Source organism: Rhinopithecus roxellana, chromosome 15, assembly GCF_007565055.1.
Source record: "Rhinopithecus roxellana isolate Shanxi Qingling chromosome 15, ASM756505v1, whole genome shotgun sequence".
Taxonomy (NCBI): Eukaryota; Metazoa; Chordata; class Mammalia; order Primates; family Cercopithecidae; genus Rhinopithecus; species Rhinopithecus roxellana.
Window position 1 is genome coordinate 91,848,613 of NC_044563.1, and position 12,340 is coordinate 91,860,952.

Consider the following 12,340-nt stretch of genomic DNA (forward strand, 5'->3'; position numbering starts at 1 on the left):
CATATCACTCATTTACTTGCAAGTTTGAGAGTAATCGAGTTTCTAGGGGAAAATCCTTACCTTTCAAATAGTTTCAGAGTATATATTTATAAGTGGTACTTTGTTCTCCTGATTTGCAGCATAATTTATGGCTATAACTAATTTTTCCCTTCAATTATTCAAAAATTTTAAAACCTCTACTAAAATTATTTTTCTCTCTGCTGCTTTTGAGAAGAACTCAGCAGTGTCTTGCTTTCCCGTATTTTTAAGTCAAGCAGAATTATTTTTGAAAGAGTACTTTTTATTAAATTGCTTTCATTATAGGCCATCCATTTACCTGCTGAAACAATGAGAATAGTGCTCGAACGCTGCTATAATGATTTGCGTCTTCTCAGTGTCTCCAGTAAAACCCTGAAAGCTGAAGGATTTTTTAGAAGTAACAAGGTATGTCATTTATTTTTTAATTACTATTTTCATTATAAGCCTGGCCTCCACAGCTGTTCAACATCTGTCTGGAACTTAATGTAAAATTCTCAACCCAATAATTACCTTCCTTTGTAGTCAGGTCAGGTCAGCCTCCTTTCTGTCCTGTGAATCAGTCCTACTGGTTCTCCTCTTCTTTGCCTTTTGTTCATATGCACTCCTACCTGGAGTGTTCTTCCTCCTCTCCCTGTATTTTTTTGTTTTTTTGTTTTTTGTTTTCAGTCTCCAGATTAGTCCTACCTCTTTGGTGAAGCCTTCATAACCATTTCTGTCCACAGTGATTATGTCCCCTGGATTTTGTTTTTTCTTGAGCTTGTCCCATAAAGCAGTGCTTCGTGGTGAGGGTAAGAGGCATACCTGTTATAGAGAAAATTATAATCTTGAGTTCACCCAACATTATTCCCTTTGCCTACTCATTTTTCTCTGTTGGAAATGAGAAAGTTCATGTTAGTCCTCTTCTTCTGTCTTGCTATTATTATGTGTTTCATCATTTATCATTTTTCATATATGTTTTTATCACTTTCTAGTCTCATTCATCTTAGTACAGTCAAGTCTTTTATCTCATTTAACTTTATAGTATTATTTTATTAATAATATGTAAATTTTATTCACCTACACTTCTAAAACTTTTGTGTGGTGGGGGAGGGGATGTATGTGTATGTGTATGTGTGTGTGTATATGTAAAACATTAAAATCTCTAATCCCCTCCAGTACTTCTTTAGGGTAAGAACTGGTGTAGGGATCTAACTTTTCTTTTTTCTTAAATGGTTAGCGTCCTGGTTTCAATTTGTAACATTTACTGAATAGGATAATTATAGTGTTATCCTTTTATGCAACACCCAACATGCTATTTATAATTGCCAAATTTATGCCAAATACGAATTTCATTTTAAAAAAAGATGTATTATGGAAAATTTCAAACATAAACAAAAGTAGAGAAAATAGGGAAAATAGAGTGACCCCCCACACATCCCCATCACTCAGCTTCTACAGTGATCATCTCTTGTTTCATCTATAATTTAACCACCTACTTCCCCCAGATTATTTGATAAACTTCCCCAGGATCATTTCATCATTTCATCTATAGATAATATGAACATATATCTAAATGAAGAGAACTTTTAAAAAAATGACAATTACGTTACATACCTAAGAAAGACCTTAATATCAGCCAATATCTAGTCAGTGTTCAGATTTCTCTGATCGTCTTAGAAAATTTTTTTTCTGTAAATTTTCCTGTGTCTTTTTTGTTTGCTTCCTTGCAGTTTATTTATTACAAAGCCAGGTCATTTGCCCATTAAATTTTTCCATGATCTGGATTTTGGTGTTATATTCACAGGGTGTCTTTACACATGTTCCTGTGTCTGTAATTCAGGCTAAACTTGGATTTCCTAAAGGTGAAAGATTTATACAATCTAAAGAAAAACCAGAGTATTAATTTCCTAAAGAGAAGGATATGTAATACAACTTTCTGAAATTGGACAACCCAATAAACAAGATGTTTGTGTGTATGTGTATGTCCATGCCCTCTATCTTAATGTAGTCTTCTGGCTAGTAACAAAGACATATGAGCCTAATATTTATTTTATTCAGTCTGCAAAACAATACAGTGTCCTTCAGAAACTTTATCATCACACATTTTGTAACATAACTGTGTATTGTCTTGTATTAATGCAATATAACGATGATGAATGAGCATGTCACTAAAATTAATATATAATAAAACTGACTTACCATGTAGGTGTTTGTTGAAAGCTCCGAGACTTTGGATTACCAGATGGCCTTTGCAGAGTCTCATTTATGGAAACTCCTGGATCGGCATGCAAATACAATCAGATTATTTGTTTTGCTACCTGAGCAATCTCCAGGATCTTATTCCAAAAGGACAGCATACCAGAAAGCTGGAGGCGATTCTGGTAATGTGGATGATGACTGTGAAAGAGTCAAAGGACCTGTAGGAAGCCTAAAGTCTGTGGAAGCTATTCTAGAAGAAAGCACTGAAAAACTCAAAAGCTTGTCACTGCAGCAACAGCAGGATGGAGATAATGGGGACAGCAGCAAAAGTACTGAGACAAGTGACTTTGAAAACATCGAATCACCTCTCAATGAGAGGGACTCTTCAGCATCAGTAGATAATAGAGAACTTGAACAGCATATTCAGACTTCTGATCCAGAAAATTTTCAGTCTGAAGAACGATCAGACTCAGATGTGAATAATGACAGGAGTACAAGTTCAGTGGACAGTGATATTCTTAGTTCCAGTCATAGCAGTGATACTTTGTGCAATGCAGACAATGCTCAGATGCCTTTGGCTAATGGACTTGACTCTCACAGTATCACAAGTAGTAGAAGAACTAAAGCAAATGAAGGGAAAAAAGAAACATGGGATACAGCTGAGGAAGACTCTGGAACTGATAGTGAATATGATGAGAGTGGCAAGAGTAGGGGAGAAATGCAGTACATGTATTTCAAAGCTGAACCCTATGCTGCAGATGAAGGTTCTGGGGAAGGACATAAATGTATGTACTTCAAAAGAAAAACGGTCCTTGTAACAGCATCAGTTTTTCTCTCAGTTTATTTAAATTTTCAGTTAAGCGTTAGGTACTTAGTTCTAAGATCATTTGTAACTTTCTGGATTATAAGATTATTGACTTTGATTTTCGATGCAGTTATAATGAACACTGTTCTTAGACCTGTGCAATAAATTAGATGGTAATTACATCAGAACTCTGAGATAAGAAGTAAAAAAAAATAGTATTCAATATTAGGAAGGAATTATTATATAATTACTAAGTAAAAAATTAGGGAATATATTAAAAAGTAAATAATATTTTTTAAAAGCTGAGACACTTTAGAAAATTTGATATTCAATGCCCAGGAAAATGTTTTATTTCTACGTGCTCTTCCCTCTCTCCATTTCCAATGCAAACAACAATTCCCTTGCTATACACCCTTAAAAAGTCCATAATTAACTGGGAAAGTCAGAGAAAGAAAAAGCACTCTTAAAAATTTTTTTTGTTACTTTGAAGTAACTCCAAAGCAAGGAGTTACTAGAAATTCCAGTGCATAATCTCAGAAAGATGGAAGAGATCTGAGAGTTTGGGCATTTGGCATAAGCAGTAACAACAAAAACATTACAGCATCGTATGAGACTTAAAATAAAAGAACCTTTATAAAACCTTAGACTAAGGCCAGCCAAATAATTAGCAAGACAACCAGGTTTAAGATATAAAATCTTTCTTCGAGTATAAAAGAGAAGTAGCTGAAAATGTAAATACTTTGCATTAGTTCTAACAAAGAAAATATTAATATTGCCTCCTTATACTTTTATATTTTAGTTTTCAAAATACTTATTTGTTCTCACTTAAAGCTTCTCCAAACTTCATAAAGCAAACATTAGTATCCTTATATGACAGATAAGAAAACCGAACCTCATAGAGGATGAATGACTTGCCCAGAAGTGTATATATAATTAGTTAAGTGGGACCATTACTAGAATTGAAGGCATCTAATTGTTCCTTTGACCTTTGGAAGAGAGTACCACTCTTTATCCATCCAGTCATCCACCCGTCCAAGTAACATTTTCTAAATCCATACTAGATGCCAGGCCCTATGTAACTGTTAGCAGTAGAGACGACTGAGATGCAGCCTTATGCTTCATCTCGTGGGGAGGAGGTGCACAGTCACCCACTCTAAAAGTTAAGTGCTGTGATGCTTGTAGTCTCAAAATTCTATCTGCTAAAAGAAAGTAGTAGAAATTATGAAATAATACAAGTATTTAAATTTGTGTTTTTAACTAGTTGGGTTAAGTAACACTGGAATCATATGACATTCATACATATATCTTGCAAAAACTCAAGTGTGAAAATGTGGATTAGCAGAACAAAATAGAGGAAAATCGTATTATAATAATGCTTTAAATTTCTGTGGAGCATTTACCTCATAAGGCTCACTAGCTTACATTATTTCATTAGTTCTCTTAACAGCTGTGTGAAATTGTTATTGTTAGACCATTTTCACTGATGGCAAAATTGGTCAAACAGATTAAGTAATTTGCCTGTGCAGTCACATAGCTAGTCGCTCACACTGCTAGGATGAGACTCAGATATCATAAGCCACCACCCCATAGCTGCTACCACTGTTCTTTCCTTGCCATCTTAGTAAAGGAAAAATAGTAGTAACTACTCTGCTTTTTTACCATACTCAACCCATCAAGGACATTAGAAAAATTAAAAGTAGTTCCTCTTTAGTAAAAGGTTGGAAGTTTCTTTTAATTGGTTTGTTTTAGAATGGTGTGCTGAAAATTTAACTGGGTGATAGTCTCAACCGTAGGAAGAATTCAATGGGAATACTTAGAATTATAGTTTGAAAAGTCTCATTTCCATCCTAGAACAGTTAATAAAATCTTTTAAATGGAGAATATTGGCCATATTTGTAAATTCATACTAAGCTAATTTACTAGTGTTCATTGAAATAGTAAACATGGTGAAGAATAGAAACCATTCACTACAACTTATGTATTTGGGCTTTTAGAAGCCATAGAAAAGGTCTTGTTTGAAAAGAAAATGTGACCCTGGAAAATGCCTTCTCATGTGTAGAAAACTGGTTTGGAGATAGGGCAGTAGGGATAGCAGCTAGCAACCGGGCTTTTCTTGAGTCTGTGCTAAGACTGATTCATTGCAGCTCCTCAGTCATCTGGAAGTAGGTCCCTGGGAAAACATGTGGATGATGAGTAATAATACACATTCTTCAGAGTGATAAAATGGCAAGGAAGAACAGGTAGACAATGAATTTGATATTTGAAGAATGATGCGCTGTGCACAGTATAGGCAGTTCACTCAGGCAGTGATCAAACTGTATTTAAAATGATGGTCCTTAAGATAGCAGTTTTAATTCAAGAGTTGTTTCAGAGAATAATTGCAGATCATTCTCTGAGAACACTGTCCTGGTAGGACCTATTTATAGTTCGTAGGCACTTGGGTATAAACAAGAAAGCCAAGATAAATAAAGATGGTAGTGCATTTGCACTGAAACTTCTCTGTACAATTTTGGTTACCATTTAAGAAATATGTAACGGTCAGTTACAGTGCCTCACACCTGTAGTCCCTGCAGTTTGGGAGACTGTGAGAGGACTACTTGAACTCAGGAGTTAGAGACCAGCCTGAGCAACATAGTAAGGCCCCGTCTCTACAAAAAAAAAAAAAAATTTATTTAATTAGCCTGTAGTTCCAGCTACTTAGTAGGCTGAGGTGGAAGGATCACTTGAGCCCAGAGGGGAGAGGCTGCAGTGGGCTATGATCGTACCACTATACTCCAGCCTGGGCAACAGAGCAAGACCCTGTCTCAAAAAAAAAAAAAAAAAAAAAGGAAAAAGAATAAAAGAAGAAATACGTAAGAGAAAGGACAGAAAAAGGAAAATCATAAATATATTTTAAGGTTGTTCTGTGAAGACAGACTTTTCAGTGTAAAGAGGTAAATAGGAAAAATGGTGCAATGGTAATCTCTAAAACTACAAAGTAATTATAGCCAATAAATTAACACTCTTTGCCAAAGCTATGCTAAACATTTTACATGTATTGACTCCAGAACACAACTTTGAGATTTAAATACTGTTATCTCCATTTTATAATAAAGGTAATTTAAGTACAGAAAAGTTGAGAAGTCAGAGTCACAAATCTAATATATGAAGAGGAGCCAGGAATTCATTCAGGCTAGGCCCTCAAATTCCAGAACCAATTGGTCGTAATCACCATATTAAGCTATACCAATAACCAACAAACATTTTTGTCTTCCTATGACACGACACTACTAGAGGTTAGGAAAGAAACCAAAATGGCAATAAAAGCTTGTATTTGAGTAATGCTTTAGAAAAGACTTTTACTACATTTGTCACAACAATGTTATATGTTATGATCACATGGGAAAACTGAGGCTGAGGGAGATTGGATGACCTGCCTACAGCCATTTATCAGAGTAAAGTGACAAAACTGAAATCTAGACATAGGCTTTCCATTTCTAATCAAGTAATTTTTGCATTACACCCTTCTGTTAAGAAATTTAGTACCTCATTAGATAGCATAGACAAGCTTGTTTGCCATAAGCTGGGTTATTGATATAGAGAGAGGGGCACTCCTTAAAGCTTAAAAAGTGACATTTTAAACAAATTAAGAGAAATACTGTCTCAAAACTCAAAAGGTAGATAGTCAATAAAGTTCATCACCCTCTTCATATTTTCTTCTAATTTGTACTTGTCACATTTTCTATTAATGAGCCTATATTTTATAGCCAGGAAAACAATCAACATTAATTTATTCAAAAAGTCATGTGAGAAAAATTCAACCCAAGTGTTGCTATGACATGGGAATGTAAACCAGGAGTATTTTAAGGTCTCATCCTTTACCTTCCATGTAGCTTTAGCAGAGAAACCAGACCTAACATGGAGGGAACCTTAGAGCCAGGGAGGTCCAGTGGCCTGAGGCAGCGAGGCAGCCCTGCCTTATTAACTGAGAGTCCGGTTTCTGCTTTCTACTACAATATGAAGATCACAGTCAATAGAAGCATTCCAGATGTGTCCTCATGAGTGGCTTATAAAATTAGAGACAAAAGATTAAAATAATAAGCATTAGAGAAAAACAAAGCTCATCAAAGATAATCCTATTACAATACCAAGAGAGCTTAAATTTAAGCCGGGAAGAGGTAAGAGTTTCTGATCCATTTAAATACAGTTCCTGTTACAGCCCAAGCACTTGATAAATCAGACATCTTAGTATGCCAGTTACAACATTTTTTTCTAGTGAAAATCTGAAAATTAAATAATATTACTAACAGTTGTTGAGGCAATCATGCTGTATTTGGCACTGTGCTGAAAGCATGATAAATGAATTACCTCACTGAATTCACATTGCAACACTCAGGTGGGCACTATTATCATCTCCATTTTTCTAGTGAAGAAATGGAGGTACGGAGGCTGGTGTCCCATATAGTAAGTAAGCAGAAGAGGTGGGATTGGAACCACCAGTGCTTACACTATTACTGTATAGAGCTAGAAGTGTATATATTTTAAAAGAATTTCTAGAAGCTTGTTTTTGAGTTTGGCAACCTAAACAAACAAGCACTTAAATAGCTCAGAACATTTTAAGCTATCAGATAATACCTATCAGAAACTCTGTGTCCATGTTTTTTGTCCATTCAGTGTGGTATATTAGCTAAAGTCTAACTGAAAAGGAATACTTTTTCCTGCATACAGTATAGTAAAAAGTAAATGATCTGTTTCATTTATACTCAGAGGTTTCTTTCACATTTTTGTTCCTGTGTGTTTTTTTTTATGCTTAGGGTTGATGGTGCATGTTGATAAAAGAATTACTCTGGCAGCTTTCAAACAACATTTAGAGCCCTTTGTTGGAGTTTTGTCCTCTCACTTCAAGGTCTTTCGAGTGTATGCCAGCAATCAGGAGTTTGAGAGCGTCCGGCTGAATGAGACACTTTCATCATTTTCTGATGACAATAAGGTTGATTAAAATAATCTTTGAGTAGTTACAGTCAATTTTAAATGATAGATTCGAGAACAGCTTTTACTACTTCCAAGTAAGGTGAAGTAGATACACTGGAAGGATTTTTTTTTTTAATGATTAATGGTAATTTGGGGGGTTTTTTGTTGTTATTTTTCTTCACTCATCTAACAAACATTTGTGAAATGTTAACTGTGTCAGTTACTATTCTAGGTGCTGGGGATTCAGAGGTAAAAGATATGTCTTTTCTCAGAGAGCCTATAATCTGGAGAATTTTGGAAAGTTTAAAAATGGGATGAGAATGGGTTATTTATTCTGTTGAGGCAGCATGTCTAAAAAAATGTTTTTAACTTATAGATTACAATTAGACTGGGGAGAGCACTTAAAAAAGGAGAATACAGAGTTAAAGTGTACCAGCTTTTGGTCAATGAACAAGAGGTAAGTAACACATTTAAGAACAATATAAGGTTACTTTTTACAGTTACTGAAAACATACAGTGTAGAGATTTTATTCATACTCATTTTATTTCTCTGAAGCAAAGGTCAGCAAATTTTTTCTGGGCCTTGTAGTTTAGCAGGCCATACTGCCTCTGCTGCAGTTACTCACTTCTGCTATTTTAGCACAAGGAGCCATAGACGATAATAAACCAACGAGGTGGCTATGTCTCAACATTTTATTTACAAAAGTAGGCAACAGTGAACTTGGCCCTCAGGCCACTGTTTGTCATCCCTGTGCTCTAAAGTGTTGCTGCAAATGCTGAAATGAGACAAAATTTTCCTGCTTTTAAAAGGAAAAAATTTTTTTTCTTTGTGCTTGCTTTCTGGAAACAATCGTATAATGCTACAGGTGAATAGCAGTTGAAAGTCATTTTAGTATGTAACAAGCATTTATATAGTGTCTACTGTGTGCTTTAGGTGCTTACAAATATTAATTCATTTAATCCTCATCAATTAACTAAGATACAAGCACTATTTCTTATTCTCATTCTATAGATGAAGAAAGTTAAAGTGAGGCACAGAGAAGTATTTCTTGGTCAAAGTCACTGCTTGTAAACGGTGTGGGTTAATGATCTAAACAGGCTGTGTTTTTTAAGGAATAATAAAATATTTTAGTCCCTGTGGTATACTAGCCTTACCACAAATACCCAAAAGAATAAGGCAAAGATCATATTTTCAGAAGGTTATAGCATCCTACTATTACAACATTCTGTTACAACATGTTATATCATCCTATTGAACAACTAAACAAATGTGAAAACCATAAATTTATCATAAAATGCCTTTATTCATACAAGATATTTTAGCTGGCACCTGTTACTTCTCTTAATGTGACCCATTACAGTCATTTTAACTTACATATTTCATCTGAGTCTGTGGAAACTGTGTCTCTTTTGAGAATTGGTTAATGTATTTGGAGAATTAGTATACATTTCCCTCATTTTAGTCCATAAAAGTGGTTCTTTTTGCTTTCAAAATTGTAACTATTATAAGAAGGAAAATACAAATGTGTTATCCTATTTAACCTTTACAATGACTCAGTGAGGAAGGTACTGTTCCCAATTTACAGAACTGAGACAGAGATTTTAAGTAAACTTGCTGAAGATAGCTGAGCTCATAAATAGTGGAGTTGAGGTTTCAAAAAAGGGAGATAGAGTCCAAAATTCAGGCCCTTAATTGCAAATAAAATGTTTTGGTAATTTTTATTTTAATGTGTTAATATTAATGTATTAATGTGTAATTCACGCTCTGATTGTTTGTGTTTATATTTCTAGCCATGCAAGTTTCTGCTAGATGCTGTGTTTGCTAAAGGAATGACTGTACGGCAGTCAAAAGAGGAATTAATTCCTCAGCTCAGGGAGCAATGTGGTTTAGAGCTCAGTATTGACAGGTAAAGTAAAATTAATGTCATCAGTGATTTGAAGAAAGACTATGTGGTCAGTTGAAATGAACTGGTATGATTTTCTAAAACTGAGAGAATTAAAATTTCCCGTACTATTCAGAATTTTAGTACGACAGATTAGTTTACAAGGACTAAACAAGAGTATTAAAATTTTGTTTGGATTTCCTATAGAGGATTCTAAATTAGAATTACTAGGAACATTTCTTTATTTCCCCAAATTTTAACAACTCGTTATTTGACTTTTATATTTGAACATAGTTCATTTTTCTTTGGTGTCAGTTTAGTGTCAATCTTTAAATTGAGAGTTTCAAAGTATAGTCGTTTTAAATGTCTTATCACATTTGTAGGTTTCGTCTGAGGAAAAAAACATGGAAGAATCCTGGCACTGTCTTTTTGGATTATCATATTTATGAAGAAGATATTAATATTTCCAGCAATTGGGAGGTTTTCCTTGAAGTTCTTGATGGTATTTTCAATATTTTTGGGGGGAAGTATCAGTTAGAAATACTCTAGAGCTAATAGAAGCCTATAGTTTTTAATCAAATAATGAGTTACGAGGAATCTAATATACATTATAGTGTTTTGTGCTATATTAAGCATAACGATATCCTTATTGTGGATTGATGTGATTCCTACCTACGTCTTATCCCTGGGAGTTTTATTTTCTTCCCCTGTGTCCTAGTGTAACTGCTTAAGTTGTTTGTGAAAGAATAATCGGTGTCTTTCAGCCTTCTCCTATCTTTCTCCTATCAAATGCTACCATTTGCCTTTTAAGTGTTCTTTTTTTGAATGTTGAGAATATTAATTCCCCCTTATGAGGAAATTACAAAGTTAGGTTTTTAATACATTTTAAGAAAACTCTGCTATTATTTTTTTAGCCATGTTCTTTAGTTTCTTTTTTATTATTATGGCTTATTTTGTATTGAGGACATGGTACCGATAATTTATCAGAGACTCAAGAACAATGACTATTCGTGTCCTAAGCCAGGTGGCTTAAAGAATAGAAGTGTATTGTCTCACAGTCTGAGATCAGGCTGTCAACAGGGTTGGTTCCTTCTGAGTGCTGTGGGGGAGAATCTGTTCCATACTCTCTCCTAGCTTCTGTGGTTTTGGGCCATCATTGGCAACCTTGGCTTGTAGATGCATCACCCCAGTCTCTGCCTTCATCTTCATATGGTGTTCTTTCTGTGGGCTTGTCTGTCTGTATTGTTTTCCCCTTTTTCATAAACCACTAGTCTATTGGATTAGGGCCCACCCTGAAGACCTTATTTTACCTTGGGTATCACTGTAAAGACCCTATTTCCAAATAAGGTCACATTCGGAGGTACTAGGGATTAGGATTTCAACATGTCTTTTTGTGGGGGGCACAGTTCAACCCATAACAGTGACCTTGAGGAGGTCCAAGTAGCAGACCTGTTTGTCGCACCTCCCGGTTTTCATTATCAACATTGGTACATCGAAAGTATTGGTTTTTGGAGGGAGGCTCTGGGAGGAAAGTTGGCTTTTAGAAGATCACATCAAGGTAAACAGCTAGTTCTATATTCTTTTTTTGCTGTTGCTTAGGAAAATTTTAATTTTCCTTTTCTTCTATAGAAAGTAAAATGTCAATTCTGGATATTTTGTTACAAGATTATACTAGTTTTTAGAGGGCTCAATAATACCAACACCTCATGTATTTCAGGCTGCTTCAGGTCTAATTCAACCATAAATTTAAATGGTTGAAATTCTGATTGACAAGTTAAGTTGGGAGGTAAGGAACAACTAGGATACCATCTACTATGGTGTGTAGGCAAGTGCTCCAGATTGTGATTTCTTTGAGTATCTGGAGTCTTAGGGAATAATCACTGTGCCTGGGTAAGTCGGGAAGAGATCATAAATGACAAAGAAGTCGCCCTTGTAAGGATTAAGTATATTAGCAGAGATGGATTCATCTGAAAATGGTAGTAGATGGTGGGTGCCTGCATCAGTATTATTTCAGTATATTTTCACATCAAGATAGTTGAGTAAGAAATGTCATGTGATTAAATCCAAGATATATTTATTGATCTGTAAATTGCCAGACACTGCTAATCCCTTGTGCTACAAAAATGAGTAAGAACCACTTATTGCCCTCCAGGTACACACAATCTGTGGAAGAAACAGAACTGCAAACCTGTCATTCTAAAATAATAGGTACTAAGGGACTGAATCAGTAGAAGTTGTTCTTGTGTACACCAGAGAGAAAAGTGACAATTGAGTTGATGCTTGAAAAGTGACATAATGTAAAAGTGACAATTTTGAAGAATCACTAAATTGGGGATTAAATGGAAAGAGAAGAATTAATAATAGCTTGAGTGAAAAAAGAGGATAGAGTGAAGTCGATTTGATTATGATTTTAGATAGGGGTAGTAGCCAATAGGGAAATGATGATTGGAGATCCAGAGAAGAGAGTAACTGGTAATGCAGCGTTCAACAGGAGTCAGGAGGGAGT

The 12,340-nt window shown here is 35.0% G+C and overlaps 1 protein-coding gene across 1 annotated transcript in view; it reads left to right on the plus strand.

The window, feature by feature from the left end:
• LOC104663459 (ubiquitin carboxyl-terminal hydrolase 47) overlaps positions 1-12,340 on the plus strand; it is an 84,479-nt gene that overhangs the window by 66,722 nt on the left and 5,417 nt on the right. Inside the window, exons 19-24 of the mRNA XM_030918400.1 lie at positions 304-423; positions 2,204-2,981; positions 7,795-7,970; positions 8,328-8,408; positions 9,743-9,858; positions 10,218-10,336. Of these exons, the coding sequence (XP_030774260.1) occupies positions 304-423; positions 2,204-2,981; positions 7,795-7,970; positions 8,328-8,408; positions 9,743-9,858; positions 10,218-10,336 (1,390 nt within the window). The remainder of the gene's footprint in view (positions 1-303; positions 424-2,203; positions 2,982-7,794; positions 7,971-8,327; positions 8,409-9,742; positions 9,859-10,217; positions 10,337-12,340) is intronic.